The following is a 27,961-nucleotide window of genomic DNA, read 5'->3' as shown; positions in this document are numbered from 1 at the left end:
CATTTTTTTTTAGATACACTTTACTTAGATATGTCTAAAAAGTAAAAAATTGTGAAAAAATATTTTAAAAAATTAAGAAATATATAAAAATATAAAAAATGTACTAAATTCTTATATTTTTTTTGCATTTTTGATATTTAATAAATTTTTAAAAAAAAAAATTTATAATTTTTTTACTTTTTAAATGTATTTATGTTAAGTGTGTCTAAAAAATAAAAAAATTAAATAAAATATTTAAAAAATTCAGTAAACATAAAAAAAACATTAAAAAAAAATATAAATTTTTTTAAAAACTGATTTTAAAAAATAGGATACAAGCAAAGTGATACTTATCTTCTCCATTGAATGGAAAGGACACTACTATAAATCTCCAAAGTTCCCTGTTCATTGTCCTTCTCTTTCTTCTCTCTCTCTGGTTTGGGAGGGGAAGTATCCCAATTTTTAATGCCTAGAGAGGCAAAAGTTTCTTCTTCTTAAACCTTCCCCTCTGGGAGTAGAGAGAAGAAGATACTTACACTTACATATATATACATAGATATAGATAAATATAGAAAGAGTGGTAGCCATGGATTCAACTCCACCAACCACCACCACCTCCAATGATGGCGTGGTCGTCGCTCACAAGGACGCGTCTTTGGTCGATCCCTTCTTGGTTGAGGCTCTCCAAAACACTCGTCATCGTCTCACCAGTCAGTTCCCTCTTTGTTTACGTTTCGTATTTGCTCTCAATTTTGATATTATCTGTTAGTTTTTTGGTTTTTATGTTTTGAATTTCTCTCATTTTTCGCTCATCCGGTTTAGTTTAATTGAAATTCCTTCTTTTGTATAGTATATTTTGTGGGCATATGGATTGGACTGAATTGGGGTTAGGGTTTTGATGAAGATGGGATTAGGGTTCAATTTATCTAGCTCAGATCTGGAGGGATTTGTAGTGATAATTGTTGTTTCATGTTTAAGCTTTGTTATGTCTGGTTATGATAAATTGTTTACTTTGACTAATACTAGATCTGGGGTTCATAACATGTAAGGAAGAGACACTCAAATTATTGAATTAGTGCTGGGTTTTGGGTGGTTTAGTGAAATGTAAGTCAGGTGAAAATAGTATGTGATTGTTAAGTGATGACATCATTGTCATATTCTTTTTTTGTTTAAGGATAAGGAAATGGAAATTGTCATTTATTTCAGATGTCTATACAAATATATATCGGTGTGAGTGGAGATGAGAAAGCTGGGCAGGCATAAACAATGGAAGAAAGGGAGACATTTACAGAGAGGACAATTAAATAGAGAGTAGCAATACATGAGTGGATGATAACTTGAAAAAGAATCCTCCATAAATAAAAAAGATGGATAATGGCACGATGGTAAGTTGTCGAGTTCTCATGCCACCCTTCTAGTGTACATGTGGAACACACATCCTCTATAAATATGCATGTATGCTTAAATAGAGGAACACACTTCACTACAAATGGATACTTATAAAAGAAAAAAAATATTGCAAATGGGTGCATACATGCAGAGAGAATTTGAGATTCTTTTACGTGGGAATTGAGGTTTAGGGACTTTGATACTCTTTTGAAGCTTTTGGTACTTTTTCAAATCTCTAATTCGATGGCCAAGTGTTGTTGTGTCCATATGTCCATTGCCACATGGCATGCCTTGTCGCTATCATGTCAACTCCCATTCGGACAAAGGAATTTGAAGTGGTGAGCCTGCATGACATCACTTTATCTCCCAGATTGATCATTGGGGTAATGGGTTTAGACTAGTGTTGTTAGTATTTTATGATTCACGATAAGTATCTTATGATTCAATACATGATATGAAATAATTACTAATAATGAGAAAAATTTAGAGGGTAGATTTGATTTGAGAATATAATAATGTATTGAAATTTAAATATTCATGTATCGTATGTATCACACCATGTAATTAAGTATTCATATATCACATCAATAGCACAAAATACTTAATACTATTCAAGTAGATATTTGTCAAAAAGTTGGACAAAAATAAAAGCAAAGTACCATTTTGATATATGATGAGTAGGGATTACTTTCCTACAAGTATTGAGCCCAGATAAATGAACTGGCAGAAACAAGAACAGGTTTATAGGGCTGGATTTGGTGGGATTTTGTGGCTACAAAAAGTATTAAAAATATAGAAGTTTAAGAATTTGTAAACGGGTATGATTTTGGGAATAAAAACACAATTGTTTAGGCGCTGTTGGGTACTTTGCTGGAAAGAAGTAGAAGTAAAAGTAGAATAAGAAGAGAGAGAAGGGATGCTTCACCCTCGCAAGGGATAGGCCAATCACACACAAAGACAATCTCAAATTCTCATAACATCAATTATTCTATTGAATCATTGAGATTATATATATATATATATAGGCTAAAGACTTTTCTATTTCTATAAAGATTAGTATTACTCAAATTTAGAAACTACTAATATTCTAGACCAACTATATGACTTTCAATTCCAGTTTAATGATAATAGGAAACTCTCCTTTTTTGATCACTAAAATTATTCTAGACATAATAAAACACATATATAATGACCTATTTAATAATTTGATCCAAAACAAAATCTATAGGTGACCCTTACAACCCTTGTCCAACAATTTTTGAAATATCATTATACCCTTAACTACTAAAACCTACTATAATGATATAAAGACTCAAAATTATTCCAAATCTTCAATTCTAGATGTCCTAAATGTGCTTCATGTGAAATTCTAGATTTGCTCTTTTTCTTCTTTCCATAATCTTCATCACCTTCTCATCTCAAAAACATTATATTTTAATAAATTACTAAATTTTTTAAAGAATATTTTCATAAAATAAATTCTTTTACTTTTTTCAAAATTGCTAAAGAAATTTAAGTATTTATGCATTGTATGTATTGCATCATCTATCACACATTGTATATTGCATGGGAAGTGAAGACAATATGAAAACATAGTACATAATTAGTTATTACTAATAATGAGAAAAATTTAGAAGGTAAATTTGACTTGAGAATATAATAATGTACTAAAATGCTATATCTTTTGTTATAGATATTTTAACTACGCTTTGCATTTAAATGCATAAAGTATTGATGCGTGAGCGTGCATATTTTTAATTCAAGGAAACTTACTTTTGCTATTTTAAGGATTTTACATTGTTTAGTGTTTTACTGCTCACCCCAAAAAAAAGTGTTTTTCTCTCGCAATATATAATTTAATTATTTTTGTATGTAACTATATTTATTTTTCTACCTATTTTCGTAGATGTTAAAAAATTCCTATGATACACAACACAACACAATATGATATGCGATTTAGAAAAATAAAAAAACAAGACATGATATGTATCTCGACTCGACAACTATAGTTATACTATTTTAAAGCTTGAACAACAGAAAACACACAAAAAATTAATAAAAAAAATGTAGAATTATTGGAAGATTTAATTAGTTTGATGATCTGTCAACATTGTTAGTGGCTAAGATTGAGGAAATCTACACCTAATAGATCATTATTTGGTCCCACGATTTTAGGGGATTCTGGTAGTCTGTTACCAAATCTATAGATAGGAGCTTCCAGTTTTATTGCTTTGTGTTTTAGATAGGTTTGATTCTATTCTAGGTAAGTTGTAAATATCCCTATAAATTAAATAAGTATTATCGTCTATAAAAGGGGGAATGTAATCCTTTATTTGATATAGTGGAATATTAAGTTTCTGTTCTACAGCGACATGGTATCAGAGCATTCTCTGAACCCTAATTCCCTCATATGACCCAATACGGGAGAAATGACTCGACTGCTTCCGTTTTCCAAATCACCTCCAATCAAGAAGCCATGGCTTCCGGCAACGGTAGTGCAGATAGTAACCTCATGCCCATTACAGGACACAAACTGAATGGGGAACAACTATCTCCAATGGTCCCATTCCATAATGATGTTCATATGCGGAAAGGGAAAAGATGATTATCTCAACGGGGTTGCTGCCAAACCAAACAAGAATGATGAGAAGTTCACAATCTGGAATTCTGAAAATAGCATGGTCATGTCATGGCTCATTAATTCCATGACAAATGACATTGGAGAAAATTTTCTTCTCTACGGAACGACGAAGGAGATTTGGGAAGTTGCCAAGGAAACGTATTCTAACAATGAGAATACATTTGAATTGTTCGAGGTGGAAAGTGTTCTCCATGACTTCTGCCAAGGAGATTTAACGGTGACTCAGTACTTCAACACACTCAATCGCTACTGGCAACAGTTGGACTTGTTCAAGGAGCACAATTGGAGCTGTCCTGACGATGGAATCAGGTATATAGACAGATTATTGAACGGAAAAGAATATACAAATTTCTGATTGGATTAAATAAGAATCTCGATGAAGTACGAGGGACAATCTTAGAATCCAAACCACTGCTGAATATTCGGGAAGCGTTTTTAGAAGTTCGTAGAGAGGAAAGTCGAAAGAAGATCATGATAGGCTCTCAAGAATCTGTGACAAATCTTGAGAGCTCAGCCCTTGCGGTTAGAGGAAATCCATACAATAACAATGACAACAGACCAAAGAAAGGACGGCCATGGTGTGATCATTGCCGACATCCTGGCACACCTAGGACACCTGCTGGAAAATCCATGGCAAACCTACAGATTGGAAGCCTTCCTGGTTTGCCAATGACAAAGAAGGACGGGGCAATCTCGTCTCGGTGGATGAAAAACCATCAATTGAATCCACTCCATTCAGCAAGGAATAACTAGAAGTATTACAAAAACTGTTCAGTCAATCATTGCCTGCCCCTGCCCCTGCCCCTGCCCCCGCCCCCACTGTGGTTGGTACCGGTTCCTTGGCACACAAATTTAATTTCTTAAGCGCTCTCAATGTTAAAAAGGGGAAGCTAAGTCCATGGATTATAGACTCAGGAGCATCAGATCATATGACTGGAGATGAGAAGCTTGTTTCTACTTATAGTCCATGTTATAAAAATTTAACTGTCAGGATAGCCGATGGTTCACTCTCAAAGGTGGCTGGAACAGGTTCTGTTAGAGTTTCAGAAAACATTACACTTGACTCAGTTCTTCTTGTGCCAAATTTAAATTGCAATGTACTGTCCATTAGTAAACTCACTCGGGATCTCAATTGTGTTACTAACTTTGGCTCAAATCTGTGTGAATTTCAGGTCTTGGACTTAGGGAAGATGATTGGCAGTGCTAAGATGTGTTCGGGGCTCTATCTTCTCGAGGTTAATGATCCTCCTCAAGGAGCAACTCACCAATCCGATTGTTCAGTGTCCAGTAGTCCTAGTTCTTTTTCTGTTAGTTGTTCTAATAATAATAGTGCAATTATGTTGTGGCACTATCGGTTAGGTCATCTAAATTTCTTGTATCTTGAGCAGTTGTTTCCTTCATTATTCCATAATAAAATTCCAAATGAGTTTCAATGTGAGATTTGTCAATTTTCTAAACATGTTCGTAACTATTATCCCAATCAATCCTACAAAGCATCCTAACCCTTTTCAATGATTCACAGTGATGTATGGGGTCCATCTAGAATCAAGAATGTTACTGGTTCTAGCTGGTTTATTTCCTTTATTGATGATCACACTAGACTTACATGGGTCTAGCTGGTTCTAGCTGGTCTTCCTCATGAAAGAAAAATCAGAGGCAGGTCAGATTTTCAAAAACTTCAACACCATGATCCAAACACAATTCCAAGCAAAAATCCAGATTCTAAAAACTGACAATGCCAAAGAATATTTCAAATCCATCCTTAATGATTATCTCTTGAGTCATGGTATAGTTCAACAAAGTTCCTGTGTGAACACTTCTCAGCAAAATGGAATTGCTGAAAGAAAAAAACAGGCATCTTCTAGATGTTGCATGCTTTCTTATGTTCTCTACCCATGTACCAAAATTTTTTGGGGTGAAGCCATCCACACTGCGGCATATCTCATAAACAGGATGTCATCTCAGATTCTTAACTTCCAAACACCCTGTCAAATCCTACTTTAGTCCTTTCCCAATACTCGTCTCATCTCCACTATACCCTTCAAAGTTTTCGGGTGCTCAACTTTTGTTCATGTCCATCAACAACACAGGGATAAACTTGATCCTAGAGCCTTTAAGTGTATTTTTCTTGGGTACTCTCCAACTCAAAAGGGATATAAGTGCTGCTCACCGGTCACTAGACAGTACTATCACTCCATGGATGTCACCTTTTTTGAGCACCAGCCTTATTATCCCAAATCTGATATTCAGGGGGAGTCTAATTTTACCCAGGAATACCAGCTTTGGGATATTGAAGAATCATCTCACCTTTCTCCTAATTCTGACTAATTTCGCCCATCACTGAATCCTGAATCCTGAATCCATTCCTCTGCAACATCTCTTCCTAGAATCTCCTTCTCAAGATCAAACCAATAATCTACCCGTTCCTACTAATCCACCTCAAAATTTGGACACTATTTAATCAACAAAGAATGATGAGTTGATTACCTACTCACGGAAGAGAAGGAACCAAAAGGAGATGGAGCAACAAGCATCTCTTGAGCAAGCAGAAGAATCTGATCCAAGTCCTAGATCAAGTGAAGATCCATCAAGTAACTCTAATCCCGAGACTTCACATAGTGAGTTAACTAATGATGATAGTGATATTCCTATTGCTATGAGAAAAGGTGTACGATCATGCACAAAACACCCTATATACACATTTGTGTCGTATGAAGGACTGTCACTGAAGTTCAAATCATTTGTTGCCAACCTCGACAACATCTAGGTCTCCAATAACATATAATAAGCCCTCGGCTCACCTGAGTGGAAATCAGCCTTGTATGAAGAAATACAAGCACTTGAAAAGAATGGAACCTGGGAAATCTCATAATTACCAACTGGAAAACGTCCAGTAGGCTGCAAATGGATATTCACAGTCAAATATAATGAAGATGGGAGTATTAATCGATTCAAGGCACAGTTGGTTACAAAGGGATTCACGCAATCTTATGGAATCGACTATGAGGAGACATTTGCCCCTGTAGCCAAGTTAAACACAGTTCGGGTTCTACTATCTTTGGCTGCAAATCTTGATTAGCCTCTTCATCAACTAGACGTCAAGAATGCCTTCCTAAATGGAAACCTAGCTGAAGAAGTTTACATGGAAATTCCTCCAAGATTTGAAACACAAGCTACACGCAACAAAATTTGTAAACTTAGAAGATCTTTATATGGGCTCAAGCAATCTCCAAGAGCTTGGTTTGAGAGATTCACAAAGGTAGTTAAGAGGCATGGCTATTCTCAATGTCAGACGGATCATACTCTATTTGTCAAACACTCTTCTGCAGGAAAACTTGTTGTCCTGATTGTATACGTAGATGACATAATTCTAATAGGAGATTATGAGGAGGAAATTTGCACTATCAAAAGTCTTCTAGCTACAGAATTTGAAATCAAGGACCTTAGGAATCTCAAATACTTCCTAGGCATGGAAATCGCAAGGTCAAGAAAGGAAATCTATGTCTCCCAAAGAAAATATGTCCTGGATCTCTTAAAAGAGATTGGAATGCTCGGATGTAAGCCGGTAGATACTCCTATGGATTCAACAACCAAACTAGGAACTAAGGAAAATTGTGCACCAGTGGATAAAGGCAGATATCAAAGACTAGTTGGTAAACTTATATACCTGTCTCACACCCGACCAGATATCGGTTTTTCTGTTAGCATGGTAAGTCAATTCATGAATAATCCAAATGAAGAACACATGGAGGCAGTGTATAGAATCCTAAGATACCTGAAACTAACACCAGGTAAAGGATTATTTTTTGAGAAGAATCAAAGAAGAGATATTGAAGTATTCAGTGATGTAGATTGGGCAGGATTAGTACAAGACTGAAGATCTACTTTAGGGTACTGCACATATGTGTGGGGTAATCTTGTTACATGGCGAAGTAAGAAGCAATCGATGGTGTCAAGGAGCAGTGCAGAAGCTGAATTCAGGATAATGGCACATGGCATTTGTGAGGGAATATGGTTACGAAGGTTGCTAAAGGAATTAAAAATTTCAGATGAAGAAACTACGAAAATGTTATGTGATAATCAGTCAGCAATCAGCATTGCCAAGAACCCAGTACATCATGATAGAACAAAACACGTGGAGATTGATCGATATTTCATAAAGGAGAAGATAGAAGAAGGGACAATCAAGATGCTGTACACGCCCACATGTCTTCAAACAGCTGACATTCTTACCAAGGCCCTACCGAGAAAGACATTTGATGATCTGAGTTCCAAGCTGGGGTTAACGAATATTTACCACCCAACTTGAGGGGAAGTGTAGAATTATTGGAAGATTTAATTAGTTTAATGATCTATTAGCATTGTTAGTGGCTAAGATTGAGGAAATCTACAGCTAATAGATCATGATTTGGTCCCACGATTTTGGGGGATTCTGGTAGTCTGTTACCAAATCTGTAGATAGGAGTTTCCTGCTTTATTGCTTTCTGTTTTAGATAGGTTTGATTCTATTCTAGGTAAGTTGTAAATATTCCTATAAATTAGATGAGTGTTATCATCTATAAAAGAGGGTATGTAATCCTTTATTTGATATAGTGGAATATTAAGTTTCTCTTCCACAGCGACAAAAAAAAAAGGTGGATGAGTAATAAAATAAGGGCTTACTGCCTGAAACATGGGTTAAATACCCAACAACTTGCATGCGCATTCTTATTGTCCCAAATAAGTTGAGGGCAGCCTCATGCATGGAGACACTTTCAACACTAGTCCATTTTTCATTTCTAATGGGAGATTCAAGATCTATTTTGTTCAATGCTTGCACAAATTTTGTGTTGAACTCATAAATTTGTAGACTTTTGGTTTGGGTAATTCAAAGTGGATTGATTCAATTTGCACTATCAAATGTGCCATAAGTGCCCTTCTATGGATTAACTAAGTGAAAGGAATATCTCTAGCAAACCAAATTCCTAATTCATCCCCACCAATCACCTTCCATGTTTAGTGGTTGCAGAGGATTACCATTAAAATACAAGTGTAACAATTATTTAATTTCACAAAGCTATTCCCTTTTATATCGGTAAATCAACACAAGTGATTCGTTATGGCATTCCAATATTAAGAGCAAATACGGGGTTGAAGTTAATGGTAGAAATGCTCAAGTGATTAGTGGAGGTAATAGTCGCTCTCCTTGGAAGCCCATCTCCTAGATACTTTCATGTTGGTCTAGATTTCTTTCTTTGATGGTGGTGATAGGGTTAATGTTTGTTTTTGGGAAGATGTTTGGGTGGGTGATACATCCTTTGATGTGGCTTTCCCACATTTATATAGAGTGGTTCGTCTTATAATCTCTCCATTTCTTTGTTGGCTTGTTCCCTTGTTGCACCAATCTCTTGGAATTCTAACTTTTTGAGGATTCTTAATGATCGGGAAACAATTGAGTTGACCTCTTTGCTGTTTAAGTCAGTTTTATGACATAGTTTCTGAAATTATGACATAGTTTCATGTTTACATATATATTTAAGTCAGTTTCATGTTTACATATATATTTAAGTCTTGTCATGATGTAAAGATCTCCAGTGTTTCAGCTGTCTGAAACTGAGGTTAGAAAGTAGATTGGGTTAGTTTAATTGAGTGTTACTCATTAAATTAATTTAAACTTGTAAGAATGGTAGAAATCTCTCTTTCATTTCCTGCTCTGATATGGCTTGCATGTCTGATGAGACAACTTAATGTAAACTTTTTATGAAAGTCCATTTATTTTATTTTAAAATCGAAGAGAAAATAAGGGCAAGACTGTACCCATTAACTTGTTACAAATAATTTCTTGAGTGGTTTCAGCATTAAAATCCAAGAGTTTGTAGACTTATAACTCTTAGTCTTAAAGGGTAAGTATTTCTCATCCATTATAGTTTATTTTGTTTAGAAGTCCCAAATTGTTCCATTTATTATTGTTCTGGATGATTCAAGCCATGGTTTATATCATCATTCTTATCTTGCATTAGTTGGCATTTATTGCTTCTATTATGTTAGCCCTGATTATTCTTGAAACTGCTTTCTTTTTTTTAAAAAATAAATTTATTTTATGGAATTTGTTGGCCGCATTTGACTCTAAATTGACTTCAATGTTCTGCTTCACTAGTAAGGAAAAAGGGAAATAAAAGAACATAAAAACTAGAATGTGTTCTGGTCGTTCGGTCTGTTGGTTTCTCTAGAAACCGACTCAATATTTTGGGTGTTCTGTTTGTCATGCCATCTGTCCTGTGCTCATGTGCATGTTTCCTAGTTTGTACTTGGTATCAAAACTTTAGGTGATATAACTTGTTTTGTAGCATAGGTGTTCATTGACGACACAAGCATCAACTTTGCTAGTTGGTCTTTTTAATTTCTGGGATGCATTTTTTCAGTGAGAGCACAGTTACAATCCTGTGATCGTCTTGAAGTTTATTTAACTCCACTTTGCTTTCAAATGTTATGCATACTACTTTTAGTTTTTTTTTTTTTTTTTTTTAATCAGCAATACGTGCTGCTTTTATTATGATACATATCTATACTATATATTAAGCAAAAGAGGGTTTTTAGCCCCAAGTTTTGTGGGAGCTCCAATCTCCCAATCTAAATTTCTTGATTTTTGTATTTTAAAAAAAAAATCTTAGCATTTATTAATTTCTCCCAACTCTCAAGTCTTATCCTCATAATAACACTTTAATGCATTAAGAATAAACATAAAAAAAATTCTTTGAAATCCAACACATATGAATTCTTTGAAAAGTCCAACACATATAAGTATTATCCCTTATAATAACACTTTAATGCATTAAGAACAAGCATAAAAAAAATTTCTTGAAAAGTTCAACACATATGATTATTATCAAAATATTAAACTTTAATATAGTATAATAATAAAAAAAAGACATTTAATTCTTTGAAAAGTCCAACACATATGATTATTATCAAAATATTAAACTTTAATATAATATTAAAAAAAGGTAAAAAAGAAGACATTTAAAAAAAAAATTTAAAAATCATAATTCACAATTCACATATATAGATAATTGTAAATACAAAAAAACCTTAGCATTCATTAACTTCTCCCAACCCCCAAGTCTTACCCTCATAATAACACTTTAATGCATTAAGAACAAGCATAAAAAAAAATTCTTTGAATTTCAACACATATGAATTCCTTAAAAAGTCTCAACACATATAATTATTATCCCTCATAATAATACTTTAATACATTAAGAACAAACATAAAAAAAAAATTCTTAAAAAGTCTAATACATATTATTATCAAAATAATATAATAAAAAAAAGGCATTTAATTCCTTGAAAAGTCTAACACATATGATTATTATCAAAATATTAAACTTTAATATAATATAAAAAAGGGAAAAAAAAAAGACATTCAAAAATCACAATTCACATAAATAGATAATTGTAAACACAATCCGTGCATAGCACGGGTGATATGCTAGTTATAACTTACTCAAAAGAACTGATTCAAGTGTTTCATTTTTTCATTATACATAACCATATTGACATCTCATCTGGGGATTTGTACCATGTGAATCTCCTTTCTTATTATCAGGCTTTTATGGCTGCCTGCAGTCTAATATGGAAGAGCTTTTGGTAGTCTGGAACTCTGGATAAATATTGGATTATAGGGTGGTGATTATATAAAAAATATGTTCTTTATATTCTAATTTTCTAGTAATTTATGTTCTCTTTGTTTGTTTTTGTTAGTTCTGCGGATGGAACTCGATATACAGAAGTTTCTGCAGAATCCTGATCAGCAGCAGTTTGAGTTCCAACATTTTACCACTTCCTACCTTCGTCTTGCAGCACACCGTGTTGCTCAACACTATTGTCTGCAGACTATGGTTCAGGACAATGTCTTAGATGGTCTGGGTACTAGAATTGTGGTTAAAAAATTGGCAGAAAGCAGATACCCTGCTGTCTGTTTATCAGAAATTCCTGCTAAGCAGTTAGAAAATGACAAACATGAGCAGATTAAAATTGTCATGAGGCCAAGGCCTAACAGAAATTCCTCAAATGAAGCCAGTGAAACAGGAATCAAACGCAATACTGCGAGGACTGTGGAAGAGAGGAAGGAGGATTATGACAGGGCACGAGCTCGGATTTTCAGTGGCCTTGAATCAGAAGATTCCATGTCTCAGGCTCCATTGAATGGGAAGAATATGTGTTTCAGTGGAGATGAGAATGATGGTTGCAAGAATTCCATTATTGATTCAGAGAAAAACTTGAGCATCAGGGATTGTGGTACTACTTCCCGAATTGCCATTTTCAGAGATAGGGAGAAGGATCGTACTGACCCAGATTATGATCGGAGTTATGAAAGGTAGGTATATGCATTTCTTTATCTGAAGTGGAACGGGGTGAGTTATTTGGTTGTTTGGCATCAATTTCTACTTGAGATCCTTATTTACATGTCTTTTATAAATAAGATGTGATTTACTTATAAAAAGAGAATGGAAAAAAGAAGTGATTCATGGTTAGAGGTAGTTTGTATTTTAATGGCTTCTTGGTCTGACAATGCGTGATAGACAGAGGTTTCAATTTCTTACCTAATTAGTCAAACTAGCCTAACCCATATCCTGTATACAAGGGTTGGAGTTGAGGTTTTTAATTAGGTTGGGCTGGATACATTTTGTAGTTTCTTTTTGTATTCTATCTTTATGAATTATTGGTTAAAAACTTAAAACTTCACCCATGAAGTTATTTTTTCATAGTTATGTTATTTATAATTTTCATTGATTTATAATAAAATTTGAAAGCTATGAATGGTTATTAAAGTAAATAATGGGGTAAATTACACTTTGCCCCTTTTATATTTGCCCACTTTCCCACTTTGGCCCGTCAAGTTTTTTTTTTTTTCCACTTTGACTCTTCATGTTTCATGTTTTTCCCATTTTACTCCTAAAGCTAACTTTTGTTCAAAATTAGGCAGAAAATGCCATAATAATTGTCATATAGCATAAAAAAAAAATATTATTATACTCCCTCCGTTCCAAAATAATGGTCCCTTTTGGGGAATTCAACTTTTTTTGATAGTACAATTATTGCACTTCAAAAAATTTGATTTTCCAAAATTATCCTTTAATAGTACATTTTTTGAGGAATATCAATGTCATAATTGTACTTTTTATGTTGTTAATGAATTTAAAAGAAGGGCAAAATAGGAAATTTATAGGGTAAACTACCAATAGGTCCTAATAGTTAGACTTAATTCACATCAAGTCCTATTGAAAATAAGTCTTGGTAAAATTGTTGCTAAAAATAAATTTTTGTGACAATTTTTTACATACGTCGCTAAAAATTGACAATTAGTGACTTGTTTTGGTCATGATTTTTATAAATTGTCGCTAAAAGTTACAATTAGTGACATTTTTTTGTTAAAATTTTTTCTCATAGGGCCTATTAGACAATAAGTCCACTTATTAGGACCTACACGTAAGTACCTCAAATTTATATTATTTTTGTATTTGATTTTTAAAAATGGACTAATATTTTGGGACAATGAAAAATAGAATAAGGGATTAATATTTTGGGACGGATGGAGTATTGAAATTTAAGTTTATGAGTTTGAGTCATATATAAGAATATATTTTTATGTCATGTAACTGATAATTTGTCGTTTTTCGTCTAATTTTTAACAAAATTAGCTTTAGAAGTAAAGTGGGAAAAAATAAACTTGAAGGAACAAACATAAAGGGGGGCAAAGTGTAATTTACCCTAAATAATGTATCTTTTTTACGTTACCATTTTTTAAATTTGGAGTTTGAGAAATAATGGGTTTTGGGTTTGGCTGATGAAATTTTAACTAGGCTAGGTCAGGTTAGGATTTGAGCTTCACAATTCACATATGAACCTGTTGTTTAAGGATTGAGTTCATGTGTTCATTTGTTTTTTGGGCAAACTTCACTTTATTTCTTGTGGTTTGGGCCATGTGGGGTTTAACCCCCCTAATGTTTGTAAATTACCGCACAACCCCTACATGATTTATGGACTGAAGGGTACCGTTAAACATTCCATCTAACTTACTAGCAAGTGTGAAACACATGGCAAACATAAGAGGGTTATATGCTTATTTTCAAATTTCAAGGGGTAAATTGCACACGGAATAAAGCATAGGGGGTTAAAGTGTACTTTGTCTTCTAAACAAATGACAAAAATGTCCGTAGTTCACACACTTAAGTTATTTATATATGGGGGCATTTTAGTCTTTTTATTAAATCATTAACAGACCTAACGGTGCACCTCAGTCCACAAATCACATGGGGGTTATCTAGTTATTTCCAAACGTTAGGGTGGTAAGCCGCACATTACCCAAATCATGGGATAAAGTGGAGTTTTCCCTTCTTTTTTTTATTTTTTATTTTTCCTGTGATAAGCATGAGCTCATGTATTTTACTGAGGCATCTGGCTTGTCTTGAACTGGTCCATTGCCACCCATAGTCTGAATTCCTTATTATGGATGCCATTGTAATTTGTATCAAGAAAAATGTACCCTTCAATAACCTAGGCTAATTAGTTGTTTAATTGATGCAGGTTTTCTAAGAATATTCCAACTAATCAGGCTCATTAAGTTACTTATATACGGGGATATTTTAGTCTTTTTATTAAATTGTTATTGGGTCTAACAGTGCACTTCAGTCTACAAACCACGTGAAGGTTATATGGTTATTTCCAAACGTTAGGGGGTAAAACCACACGTGGCCCAAACCACGGGATAAAGTGAAGTCCCCCCCTTCTCTTTTTCTTTTTTTTTCCCCTGTGATAAGCATGAGCTCGTGTATTTTACTGAGGCATCTGGCTTGTCTTGAACTGGTCCATTGCCACCCATAGTCTGAATTCCTCATTGTGGATGCCATTGTATCATGAAAAGTGTACCCTTCAATAACCTAGGCTAATTAGTTGTTTAACTGATGCAGGTTTGCTAAGAATATTCCAACTAATCAAACCTTTAGCTTGGCACCATTCAATATGCAGAAGATTCAACCTCCATTTGTGCAGTATGATAACGTTCTTCCTCAGTTGGGTCAGATGCCGAGAACCCAAGCTTCCCTTAGTTACAGGACCCCCATCGGGAACCCTTTCTGTGCCACGGGATTGAATCAGACATCTCAGGATGCTGTCTATATGCAGTGGCCTACTTCTGCCATGATGTATGCACAATCATACGATCAATTTAGACATGCTGTTTTTCAGGTAAGCTGAAGTTCGTAGACTCCTAGTTTATTGCACATTCTTTCTTCTCCTAATTTATGAAGTAGATTATTGCTATTATTTTCAGAAATAGAGTGGTTAAATTATAGTTATAGCATTCTAACATCAATTGTACAATCATACTTCTCTTTAGATTACTGCTAGCTGAAGAGTAGATGTCAGTTTTTCCAGAATAGGACTTAATAGTTATTGAAACATCTGGAGAGACCAGCTTAATGTGCCAACTTCTGCAATTGTTTCAATTCCTCATCAAATCAGAATTTCCACTTTGTATATGTGACTGTTGAGTCCCTCTGGGAAGCAGTCCAAATTAGTGCAATATAGTGACGTGATTGACTAAGAACTGCCAATGAGGCAGTTGTCAATTAGTCAAAAACCCTATTGTGGAGTAAATATATTATGCATGTTGAGTGCTTGATCATGTATCCATATTTGGGGGTTTAACAAAATCACTTTTTTAGAAGTGCGCTTCCGTCAGAGTTGACATCTTGTGGCACGTAGAACAAATGTTAGATGGACTCTACCCACGTGTTGGGTGTGGATACCTGTGTAGATGTCAGACCTCCCAGAATCCCAAAGTATTAGGGTATGGGGACAGCACAAAATATTTCTAGCTTGGTATAGGTAACGGGGTACAGCCTGCACATCTGAATGCATTTTAGTTTAAATAATGTTGCAATGTATAATGTAATTATCATTTAAAGATGTGCTTGAATATAATTTTAATTAAATGGAATTAAGCAGAGAGAAGGGGTTTCCATCTCTCTCCATATGACTTGAGCTGATGCATCTTTTACTATCAGTGAAGAAGAGTTGCCGATGTAGTTAAGTGTTTGATACTGTTCTAGTGACATTTTCATCTCTCTACCTCTGGTAGTGTTGTTCTGGAGATGGCATGGACACATGGGAACTCATAGTTGGCATTTTTATTTTGGGGAAATATCAAATATGTCCTATTTTTCTAATGAAATTCCCATTTAGTTCTATTAATACTATGTTGAGAGAGTTGATTCATGTGCCCCCTTGTCACCCGATTAATTGCTCTAAGCTTTCGTTTGGCATCCCAATCTTTGACTAAAATAGCTACAAAATGACAAAATAAGCTAAAAAGTCAATAAGACAAAATGTCACATCCAAACCATAATCATTTAATTTTTTTTCTCACAAAAGTCAAAAAAATTCATCCTAAATGAGGCTAAAAGTCTAAAATAGCCAAAAAGCCAATTCACATCTCAAACGAACCCTAAAGAATGTACGTTGTAATCTGTTGCATAATTCCTATTTTTATTCCCTTTCTATGAGATTTGAGATTGTGATTGGTACTTTGACTTGAGTATTTGTACATTTTGTTTCTATCTTAAACTCAGGTTTTTGACAGGAGCACATCTTGGAAATTTGGGTAGTTGGTTTAGAAAACAGTCTAATATTGTGATGTCAGGTTATGTTGTTAATAGATATACTCAATTTTGTACTTTAGAATGATATAATTCCATTTTAATCTTCGACTGCTTTGTTCAAAGGTATATCAGTAATTTCATATCTTATATATGGAAGTTAAATTCTATTCTACCTGTTCAAGTTGAACGACTTTAAACATTCCTCGTCTATTGTTTCCTCGTGCAACTTCTGTATCTAAATCTAATGAATTCCAATTAATTTGAATGTCATGCAGGCCCCTTACTACTGTCAGCAGCCTGAGTTTTGATTACTTGCAAAACCATTGATTGACAATTTAGATGGGAAATCTCTGTATAACACAGAATTGAATACAGGCTAGCCATTACTTTCTCCATAGCTGAAAAGGGTTACCTACTATTGTATCCATAATAGCCCCCTTGGTCTTGGACTCTCTTATATTCTTGGAACCTTATCAGCATGCCCTTTTCTGTTCAAGAACTCTTAAAATTTTGCTGTTCCAAATTATTGTCTGTGATTTTCTTTTCTATTAGGGAGTGAAGGATAATACTAGTTGACTTTCTTTTATTATATTTTTGAATTTATGTTTGCTTGCTATCATATACATACAGTTCAGTCATATTGAGTTCATTGAGACTCTGCTTTCTTCTTTCTTCTTTTTCTTTTTTTTTTCATTTAATTTAATTTAATTATTATTATTATTTTATTATTTTTATTTTTTTGACACATATGTTGGCGCGCATTGTATTGTGAAGTTCGGATGTAAATGGACCAAACTCATTGCTTGGTTTATAACACTAAAACCGTTTTTGAGCTTTTTATTTTTTGTCTAGTGATTTTTCCCCTTCATATTTTACTCTTTTTTTTAAAAAAAAAAAAAATATTTGTGAAGAAATGTTAAAAAAAAAATCCGCTAAAGCAAATAAATCAAAAACGTTTGTTTTTGTCGTTTTTCTTTGTAGGCATATCTGGATGATGTGCATCTAAAAAATAAAATAATTTGGCTAAAATATGAAAAAATAAAAAACTTAAAAACTGAAAACAGCTTTAGAACTAACATCTTTGTTTTGATTAACCAACTTTGTCTTTTTATTAAACAAACAAACTTGACCAAAAAATAAAAGAAAATGTTATAGGTTTTAAATTTTTTAAAAAATAAATGATTAAGTTTTTTACATAAATGTGGGGTTCATTTTTTATGAATTTTATAATCATGTGAGATATTTAATTATTTATTTAGTACAAAATTTTCAAAAATTAAGGAAACAAAACATTTTCACAAAAGTAGTAATGCAAACACAAATGGTGTGGTTAATGTTGATAAAAGTAAGCAATTATGTTGGGTGCTTTGTCCATGGGGATGACAATAGTGGAGGAGGTGATTGGACAAGAATAAATACTTGTTTCTGAAAAAACTGAACTCATATATTTTTCTTGTAATTTTTTCTTCTGTTTTTTATTTATTTTTTATTTTTTATTTTGTTCCCTCAAAATTTTGAAAATTATAATAATTTTTCAGAAACCTGTTTTCGTTCAAAATTTTATTTTATTTTATAAACAGAAACATAAAACAAAAATAGTACCAAACAATAACTTTTTATTTATTTATTATTATTTTTGTAAATTTTATGATAATGCTAATTATTAAAGGGAAATGTTATAATGTACATCCTCAAAAAAGTGCATATAGTGTGTTTTTCATAACTTTTTCACAATTTTATAACTTAAATACAAAATGTCATAACTATTTCACTACAAAAGTCTTACCTTTTTTTTTTTTTAATACTTAAAACAAAATCCCAAAGTGTCATAATATTATCATTACTAACTTTAGGATGAACATCATAAATTCGCTATTCATAACTTTATTATAAAATTTCATAACACATCACAAACAATTATAATATTCATCATAAAAAATTATAATTTTTTTACGATGTGTATCATTTTAAAGGATACACCATTTTAAATTATGCACATTCTAAATTTCTCCATTACTAAATGGTTTTTTTTGAGGGGGTTCCTTTGGGGAGAGGGGACACATTTACATTGGCATTTGGTCTAATGTTATGTTCATTTTATTAGTATTAAGGAAATCAAAAGCACATGATGGATGGGCTTTTAGATATAAAATTAAATATGAAATGCATATAAAAAAACGGTCGATAATGGCTTGGAAAACATCACACCCAGCTGGATGTTATCCACTATAAGATTTTTCCATATATATACATATATATATGTATGTATGTGAATTATCATAAATTATGTAGTAAGCCAGCAAGCCATATATATGGATGATGGAGGAGAGGACTTCATTTTTATATAATATTAAACTTTTTTTTTTTTTTAAGAAAAGAAGTGAGTATTTAGGTAGTGCTTATGTGTGTGTTAAGGATTGTTTGTTAGTTAATAATAATAAAATGGAGATGCAATGGATATGGATGGTGATGGAATAAGTTAAAAATTGATAGTTTGGTTGGATTATGAACTGTCAAACAATGAATGAAAAGCATTGTGACTGGATTTTCTGTAGCAAGTGGTAGTCTAATGGTGTGTTTGGTTGGGGGATTTGGGGAGGGATTTGGAAAGGGAAAGGGAAAAGGCGTGTGAAACTATGTGAAATATAGGCATGATTTATTCATATTTCACCTACCTTTTTCATTTCCCTTTCCAAATCCCTCTCCAAATCCCCCCAACCAAACACAACATAAATAGACCAATCATCCTTGCTACTATCACAGTTTCAAAATTTAAAAAAATAAAAATAAAAATGTTTAAAATAAGAGGTTGGGAATGTGATAGGGTTAGGAGACAAATAAATTATTGGTTACAGATCCGATCTGTTTGGATGATTAGAAAATTAATTAGAAAGCATGCCTCACTGGCACAACTAGTTTTATAATCATAGATTCATATATATATATATAATCTACCAATAATGTGAACCTCCCAAAGTATAATAATACTCATGTTTAACGTACGCCCAAATGTAGTTGAATAGTACTACTTATAATCTTTGTCTTTATTAATGTTATATGGTACATGTTAAAAAGTATCCCTTATGCATTGTTTAATGTTGAAATTAATGTAAAATATAATTTGAAAATAGTGAAAAAGTTAAAAAGCATTTTAAAATGAGTAAAAAGTGTTATAAAATTAATGAAAAGTATATTTGGTTCTACATTAATTTTCTTTTTTTCTTGTGCCCTCTACGGTATTTATTAACAAGACCTTTTTGTGTTAATGGTAGGTATTACTTATATTTACAATTATGGGATAAAAATATCTTAAATAAATTCAATAAAAAGCTTATTATCTTTTAAATAGCTTAACTTTTTTGAATAAAGCTAATTAAATCTTTGGGTATAAAAATTTCAACTAATTGACCTAACTCAATTGTTGTGAAATGATAGATAAATCACTTCAATTAGGGCAATAAATTGCTAATATAAAAGTTTGCAGGCAGTTAAACCCTAGCTTCATCCACAAATAGAACAAAAAGATGTTACTCTCGTCTCATGAAAGAATTGCTCAATGACGATCATAAATTTCTAACTTACAATCAGTTTATTTTGACATAAAATATTTTAAAATATTTTTAGAATTGCTTAATGGCGATCATAAATTTCTAACTTACAATCAGTTTATTTTGACATAAAATATTTTAAAATATTTTTTAAAAATATTTTTTTCCAAAATAAACAGAGACAACTATGATATATATGATTTAAAAAAAAAAAAAAAAAAAACATTGTTGCTGTCTAAAAAAATTGTTTCCAATAATAAAACATTATTGTGCTTGGGGAATCTTGCTTCACCCTAGGTATTAGGTTTAGGCCTAAACATGGTAGGTAGGAAATGTAAGCTAATTATTAAAATAATAATAATAAATTAATTTATTATTACAAACCATATTTTTATGGTTATGCATAATTAAACTAGTAATCCATAGGAGGGGCCATCATGAACCTGACATGTTTAACACACACATCAATGCTACTAAATATGAAAATGCCAATAAACCAACCAATGGAAAAAATTATTCCATGCCCCTTGTGGCATTGTTACAAAACAATCCTACACAAATGAACGGTTAGGATTGTTTTGTGACAATGCCACGTCAATGTTCCAGGGGCAGCGAATAATTGCCCCACAAGCAGTGGCATGCATGTGCAATAGCATCTTCTTCAAGCCTAGAATGGGCATATTGAAGAAGCAAGGATGGATATGAAGGTTTTACCTAGAAGAAACAGCTTTGTCAGCCTGTGAGTAATATTATAATATTAGATTGCACCTTTTTGTAATATTTTAAAGTTTTCACTTCTTTCCTCTGCTTGTCAAACAGCACATTTAAAAAATTTCACACAAAATAAAAATTATGCTCTATGTATTTCCAAAGGAAGTGAAAAATGTTAAGAGAGAGTCTACATAACATATTAGAAGAAAATGACAACTCAAACAATGAGTTATCCTATTTAATGTAGCGTTATGACATAGTAATCAATCATTTCATTATATTCTAAACAGGCTAACTTTGATGTGGGAACTCAGATTCTTTCTCAGACTTCACACTAAGATCGAATAAAGTAGGAATCCAAGAGATAGTTTATATTTAAAGAGCAAGCAAGCGAGGTAGGTCAAAGCTCAAACCATTACTGTGCACTCTGCTCAACCATAATGCAGCCTAGACCAAACGATGTTGAATTGGTTTATCATTAATGAAATTAACAACGTTTCAAACTCAGTTTTTTCCACAATCCTGGATGAAATCAACAAGATCCTGAGTTTTCAAACACTAACCGGAACACACTCAAAACATTGTATCAAGAAAAAAGGATCACGGTGGATGGAACATCATGTGAAAACAATAAAAAAAACAAAAAAGCTTGAAAATGACTTCAAATTTATACGAAACTTGAAATATCACTCAAACCCTAATGCTCTAACACCAGTTTGGTGCAAGTCGAAAGGTTTGAGGAAAGGGGGGATGACAAGTCCACGGCCCTTAATGCCTCGATCCTTGCCTTGCAATTCGAAAAGAAACTCAGTGGTGTGTGAAGAATTACGTATTATAGCGAGCTTCTAATTAACCAGCTCTAATCCATTCAAAAGGGTCTGTCAAGTATTAGCTTAATTGGAGGGCTAACACACAATTTTAATAGTTCATTCAAGTCAGCACTCTTTGTTCTGTCTCTTATTTTCAAAAGTTTCTAGCTTTATTAGCCAAAAAAAAGAAGGTAATAATTTGAATTGAGTGAGAAAAAAGTGAAGATCTTAGTTTAAAAGCAGTTGCATTCACTGATAGTGAAGAATTTCCATTGCTTTAAGAAAGATATAAATCTGTACCACAGCAAAAAAAGAAATTAGGAATGAAAAGATACTTTTTGACGAGCTACAGAAATGAGTATCAAAAACCCAAACAAACTCAGGAAACGCAGATACCATTCATCAATGTTCATGGATCATTAAAGTAAAATTAAGATTCTAATACATCACATTCTAATTTTTTTTTTCCCCTTAATTCCTCAAATATCAGGGTTTATAAATCCTCTTTGAAATCACACAATTTACAAGAGCCAACAGGAATCACCTCTGCATGACACTAAGAAACGACGAACTAGATTCCTACACATGAGATTACTGGAAATTGCTGAGAAACCCAATTTCAATTCTTATGCGCAGATGCACATACCATTCTTAGATCTCTAGAGAATATATATAGTGCTCGCCAGCATTATTCACTCCTTCCTGAAAGCTCAAGATGTAAACCTTGCTTGAGCCACCAACAATAACAACCCTGCCCAACAAAGAACACTCGAATGCAAGACACCACCATGACTGCAACCATCAATGAGCTCACACTGTTATTTGCAGCTCAGAGTAAAATTTCACGATCAATCACCAGAAGTTGATAAGGGGAAGAATAGACTGCTACCCATAACTTAATTACAACATCCAAAAGCAGTAATCCGAGGAACCGAAAGGACACAGGAATTGCCTCTCCTACCAACTCAATACTAGTTACGACAAAATTAACCAACTTGGCAATGGAATTGCTGCATCTAATTCATTTGCAAATTGCACAAAAACCCAATGCCAATTACTACCATTAACACAGCTAACGACAGCTAGAACCACCACAAGAAGAAGAAGAACAAAACTCTAATGCCAAACTCTAAGAAGTAACTCCAAGTGACCCATGATCCAAATTGATAAGAGAAAGTCACTAGTTGAAGTGAAAAAAGCAACAATTACCCAAATTCAATCATCCCCAGTTGGAAACAGAGTGAGCACTTTCCTCCCATTGGCCGCGGTTGCCGATTCCATATCCTCCACATACGAAGAAGGCACAACAGGATTGTTCACTGGTGCCCCAATTCGATGATGAACAGTCTGTGACTGTCTACTCAGAAATGGATGCTCGAATTGCCCATTTGGCTGCGACCCAAAATGCCCAATTTGCCTATACTGCGTCTGCAACTGCTGATGTCCAGCCGCCGCAGCCGCCATCTGGTGATGGTGCTGCTGCAGCGCCGCCACCGGCACAAACGGCAAGAAATTATCCGAATTCGCCCGACCAGGGTGCAAAAAATGCGCCGGCACGGGCGAGCTCGCGAACAAATGATCAGTGGCGGGATCGCCACCGCCAGTCAACCCTCCGCCGGCGCCTCCGCCGCCGGAGGAAAGTCCCTGCATACGCTTCAAATAGAGGCGATACTTCTGGAGATGACTAGCAACGTTTTCTCGGGTCAGCCCGTCAACACTCATGAGCTGCATTATGGTCTTGGGGACGGCGTTCTTGATCCCCAAGTGGGCCACAGCGTCCACAAACCTCTTGTGAAGCTGCGGCGTCCACACGAGGCGGGGACGCTTGAGAGTGCGAGCGGGCTCGTCTCCAGTCGCCCCGCCTCCTCCACCTAACTCGGCGGAATCGAATTCCGCTGAGTTGGGTTGAGATGAAGGGGTTTGAAGTGGAAGAAGAGGTGGTGGTGGTGGTTGTTGTGGGCTATTGGGGTTTCGGATGTCGAAAGCAACTGCTAGATCATGGGTAATTAGGGTTTGGGACAAGGGCATGAGCTCTTCAGGGGATGGGAGTTCCTCTTCCCACTTTGAGAACCAAGTTGAATCATCTTCCCTCATTTTTTTTTTCCCACACCACTCTAAATCAAAACCCCAATTCAAGATTTTCTTTTTGAGTTGTGGGTTTGGTGGGTGGATTTGTGTGGTTTGTAACTGATAAAAAGAAACAAAAACCAAGAAACAAGAAGGAACAAGATGGGTTGGGAGGAAGAGGGAGATTCAAGGTTGGAATTGTTGAGGTGGGCTTCTGGGTCTCACTCACTCTCTCTCTCTCTCTCTCTCTCTCTTTGTGAAGAAAGATTGATTTGAAGGAGGAGAGAGAGACAGAGGGGGGAGGAGGAGGAGAATGGTGGTGATGGTGGTGGAGGAGGAGGAGGAGGGGTGTTCGAGGTGGATCTTTTGTTTTGTTTGTGGTGTTTCAGCTTTTATTAAGGTTACTGTTGCTGATGCTTTTCTTGTGATTTGAATGGTTGTTTTTGGTTCGGTTTTGAGTGATAAATTTTTTAAAAAATATTTGAAAGAAGAAGTTTAGAAATTATTTTAATTTATTTTGTTATATATTTTAGAAATAGTTTGAAGTATGAGAATTTGACATGATTTGATATTTTATTATAATTACATAAATATGTGTAAGAAAAAATAATTGAGAAAGAGAGAGGAGAGAAAAAAAATAATTGATTAATATATAAGTAAGATAAAATAATTTTGAATTTTTTTTTCAAAATAACTAAACTAAATAAAATGTAGAATTTTTTTTTTTTTCCAAAAAAAACAAACCAAACCAGATCAATGTATTTGGGGGGTTCAATTTTCCGGGATTTGGGGGTCATTTTTATTCTTTTGTATACTTGAGAGTGAGTGTCTCATTTATATTTTGCACACTTATCTAATCCACTAACCTATCATACATAAACTTTCCGTCTTCTCTTTGGAGCGCGTGCTCAACACTTTCTCACGTCATTTAATTATAATTAGCAAATCATAGGCCTCTCTTCGGACGTGACTTGTAAACGAATTTAGGACCCGTTTGTTGGCTACTATAGCAGTCCGTACGGGATATACAGTGATTAATATTAGGTTTATTTTAGCTTATTTTAAAAAGTGAGGCAAAAGTCACTTTTTTTTTTATTTTTAAATTATTTTTTTTATTTTAAAAAATAAAATTAAAATTAAAAAGTCAAATTTTAACTATTTTTTTAAAAAAACATCCTTTTGTTTATGAATGTCCAGATTCGTAGTTTCTTAGAACTATGAAAGGCCTTCAGTGAGCAGATTACAAGTCTAGACGAGGAGATTATATTAAAAAATAGTCAATTTTGCTTAGGTGTGTTATCGGTCGTTTGGACAGACATCTGGCCGGTCAACCAGCCAAGTGCAATTTTGTTTTTTTAGAGCATCTCCAACGATTCAATATTTTTTTTATTAAATCTGAGTAAAAAAAAAAAAAAAAAAGACGATTTCCTCAATCTGATATGAGTGGCTCCAACGGTACACTATAACTTTCATCAAATCTAAGTGGACGATCGGTCGGTCGACTAAAAAGTGAAAATGAATTTTCTAAGTTTAATCTATATGTTTGCTCAACCAAAACCAAGTTCTTAAACCATGAAAAACCCAACTAGTTCAATCATTTTCTTTTTTCTTACAATCTCTCTCTCTCTCTCTTTCTCTCTCTCCTCTTTTCTATGTATCAGTCTTGTTGGAGAAAAATGGTTGAATAAGAAATTGCCTCATAAATGTGTATATAACTCATACATTTAAGGCTTATCAGTTTTACAAAATTGATTGGGCAGTTTTGCTAGCATTAGTTGCCAGCCTTGATGGCTAGAGGCTCCTCCCCTCTCCCCCATGGTGTATAAAAGGAGGCCTTATTCCTTGAAAAGAGATATAGAATTTTTCCTTGACATCCATACACTGTCAGTCTACTTCTCCTATAATTTTCTTCCTGAGAGAGAGTGCTGCCGTTGTCCGTTCGCTAAGCTAATCAGAAGTAGAGATGGCAATTGGAACCCGGCCCGACGGGGACCCGATCCCCCGACCACGAATTGAATGGTTATTCCCCGAAAAATACCCCCGACGGGCCGGGGATGGTATTAAAATTTTAATCCCCGATGACATTCGGGCCGGGGACGGGAATGCATATTTCAGTCCCGGACCCGGCCCGACCCCGGCCCCGATCCTCGCCCCGGTTCCCCGACAGAAAATTACTAAGTTACCCCCGTCTATATATATAATATATGTGTATATGTTAGGGCTTGGTAAACACACTCCTCACACACACACGCACACAAACTGTCTCTGAGAGACAATCTCTCCTTTCTCTCTCTTTCTGCAGGTGCTATTCACTCACGGTCATGGCGATCTCCTCCTCCTATCACGGCTCCTCCCATCACGGCGATCTCCTCCTTCTATCTCCCATCACGACTCCTCCCATCAGGTGCCACTCACTCACGGTCATGGCGTCGGCAGTGGCGGCGGCGGCTCCTCCTATCACGGCGATCTCCTCCTCCCATCTCCGACGCCTTCTTCCTCCTCCCATCTCCGACGTCTTCTCCCTCCTCCCACCACGGTGATCAGTGTTAGATTAGATCTCTGTGTGTGTGTGTTAGATCTGTGTGTGTGTGTGTGTGTGTGTGTGTGTGTGTGTGTGTGTGATCTGATCTGGTGATAAACAATATATATGATCTGATCTGATCTGAAAATATATATATATATGTGTTAGATCTTTTTTTTTTTTTTTTTTTTTGAGCTCATCAGATTGTTAATGGTGATGAACAACAGATCTGTTAGATCTGAATTGTTGTTGTTGTTGTTGTTGTTGTTGTTGTAGTTTGAAGAAATCATGGAACTAATTTTTTTTTTATTTATTTATTTTTTTTCTTCTCTTTTGGTCGGGGACTTTTCGGGGTCGGGGAAACCCGATCCCCGTTAAGGGGCGGGGGCGGGGGCAGTGATGAGCTCCCCGTCGGGGTCGGGACCGGGGACGGGGGGAGTTTCCACCATCGGGGATCGGGGACGGGGAGGGTGATCCCCAGCCCCGCCCCGCCCCATTGCCATTCCTAATCAGAAGGTGCTTCTGTTGTAGCTTGTAAAAACCGTCGTATCCTGGGAAATAGACGCCGGCGTACCTCCAGCACCCAATGGTGAGGCGGCGAATCTATTTTAAGGAGACTGTGGTATCACACAGGTTTCGGTTTGCTTCCTTTAACCATTTTATATTTTATCTGTATTTTATTCAGCATGTTATTTTTCCTGGGATTGAAGGTTTGTTTTGTTCATCTCATAATTTTGCGATATGCAATGTGAAATTATGTAATGTGAGTAGTTTTTCCCAACAAGTCTCTCTGGTGTTGGATCCGATCTATATATATATACATGGCACACAAAGATGAAGCTTCTCCCACATCTCCATCTCTATCCCAATATAGATTCAATAGAATTGGGTGATTCAACTAATATCTAGAGAAAAATACAACACAATATATATATATATATATATATATATATTCTTAATTTTGTCAAAAACAATACTTACAATTGCTCTGGTACTGATGGTGCATTCAAGAATTTAAGGTACATTTGTTTTGTTGTAACATATTTTTTCAAAAAATATTTTTCTTATTTCCGTGGTGTTTGTTTTGCATAATAACTTGGGAAAACATTTTTTCTGTAAATTATTTGTATGAAGTGTTGAAGAGAACTTACAGGTTATAGCAGAAACTAAGATAGACAGAGAGCAGCTCAATTATATAATGTCAACTTTATTATGAAAATCTTAGCAGAAGAACATTGAATAACTTACAATGTGGTTATAGTATTAGTTATTGTTGGGAAAATATGGTTTTATAGATTTATTTTGGACTAACTTTGAGCCCAAATTTGAATGGGGCCCACATGTCTTTTGGGGTGGGTCCAAAGAGGTGACATATTTCTTGCTACATGGCAAGTCACACGGTGAAGATGGTTCGTCAAAACCATTTATGAGTGAATAAGAAGTTGACGCCGTTTTTGGGTTCGTAGAATGAACAATTAAATAATAAAATGTAGGTTTCCTTGTAAGGCTTGTCCCACATTGGAAACTTAAGAGAACTTATGTGTGTATATAAGTTCTAGGTGGCAACACTTGGGTTGGGTCCCAAGGAGCACCCCAAGTTTGTAGACGGGATGAGTTATGGACAAAGTGAACCTTGGCTCAAACCACTACACACG

General features: G+C 34.6%; 2 protein-coding genes across 3 annotated transcripts; one reads left to right on the top strand and one right to left on the bottom strand.

The window, feature by feature from the left end:
* The first annotated feature begins 308 nt into the window (after window positions 1-308).
* On the top strand, window positions 309-17,299 carry LOC145804515 (uncharacterized). Of its 2 annotated transcripts, none has more exons than XM_082898681.1 (4): window positions 309-689; window positions 11,750-12,365; window positions 14,959-15,235; window positions 16,926-17,299. In XM_082898681.1, the coding sequence occupies exons 1-4, from the start codon at window positions 566-568 to the stop codon at window positions 16,956-16,958; spliced, it is 1,050 nt and encodes a 349-aa protein (XP_082754807.1). In that variant the 5' UTR covers window positions 309-565; the 3' UTR covers window positions 16,959-17,299. The 2 variants fall into 2 exon arrangements, with proteins under 2 accessions (XP_082754807.1, XP_082754808.1); XM_082898682.1 differs by having other exon boundaries at window positions 393-715.
* A 4,817-nt stretch (window positions 17,300-22,116) lies between these two features.
* LOC114282116 (transcription factor MYBC1) lies at window positions 22,117-24,269 on the bottom strand. The gene has a single exon (XM_028224769.2). The coding sequence runs from the start codon at window positions 23,810-23,812 to the stop codon at window positions 22,934-22,936; it is 879 nt and encodes a 292-aa protein (XP_028080570.2). The 5' UTR covers window positions 23,813-24,269; the 3' UTR covers window positions 22,117-22,933.
* Between the last annotated feature and the right edge of the window lie 3,692 nt (window positions 24,270-27,961).

Source organism: Camellia sinensis, chromosome 12, assembly GCF_055761805.1.
Source record: "Camellia sinensis isolate YWXY chromosome 12, ASM5576180v1, whole genome shotgun sequence".
NCBI lineage: Eukaryota > Viridiplantae > Streptophyta > Magnoliopsida > Ericales > Theaceae > Camellia > Camellia sinensis.
This window is presented reverse-complemented; position numbering and strand designations above follow the sequence as displayed.

Bases quoted from the DNA above. Each gene is read 5' to 3' on its own strand.
- LOC145804515 (XM_082898681.1), top strand. From the start codon at position 566: ATGGATTCAACTCCACCAACCACCACCACCTCCAATGATGGCGTGGTC. The intron at 690-11,749 runs GTCAGTTCCCTC...TGTTTTTGTTAG, and splicing joins CACTCGTCATCGTCTCACCA to TTCTGCGGATGGAACTCGAT. The intron at 12,366-14,958 runs GTAGGTATATGC...TAACTGATGCAG, and splicing joins TATGATCGGAGTTATGAAAG to GTTTGCTAAGAATATTCCAA.
- LOC114282116 (XM_028224769.2), bottom strand. From the start codon at position 23,812: ATGAGGGAAGATGATTCAACTTGGTTCTCAAAGTGGGAAGAGGAACTC.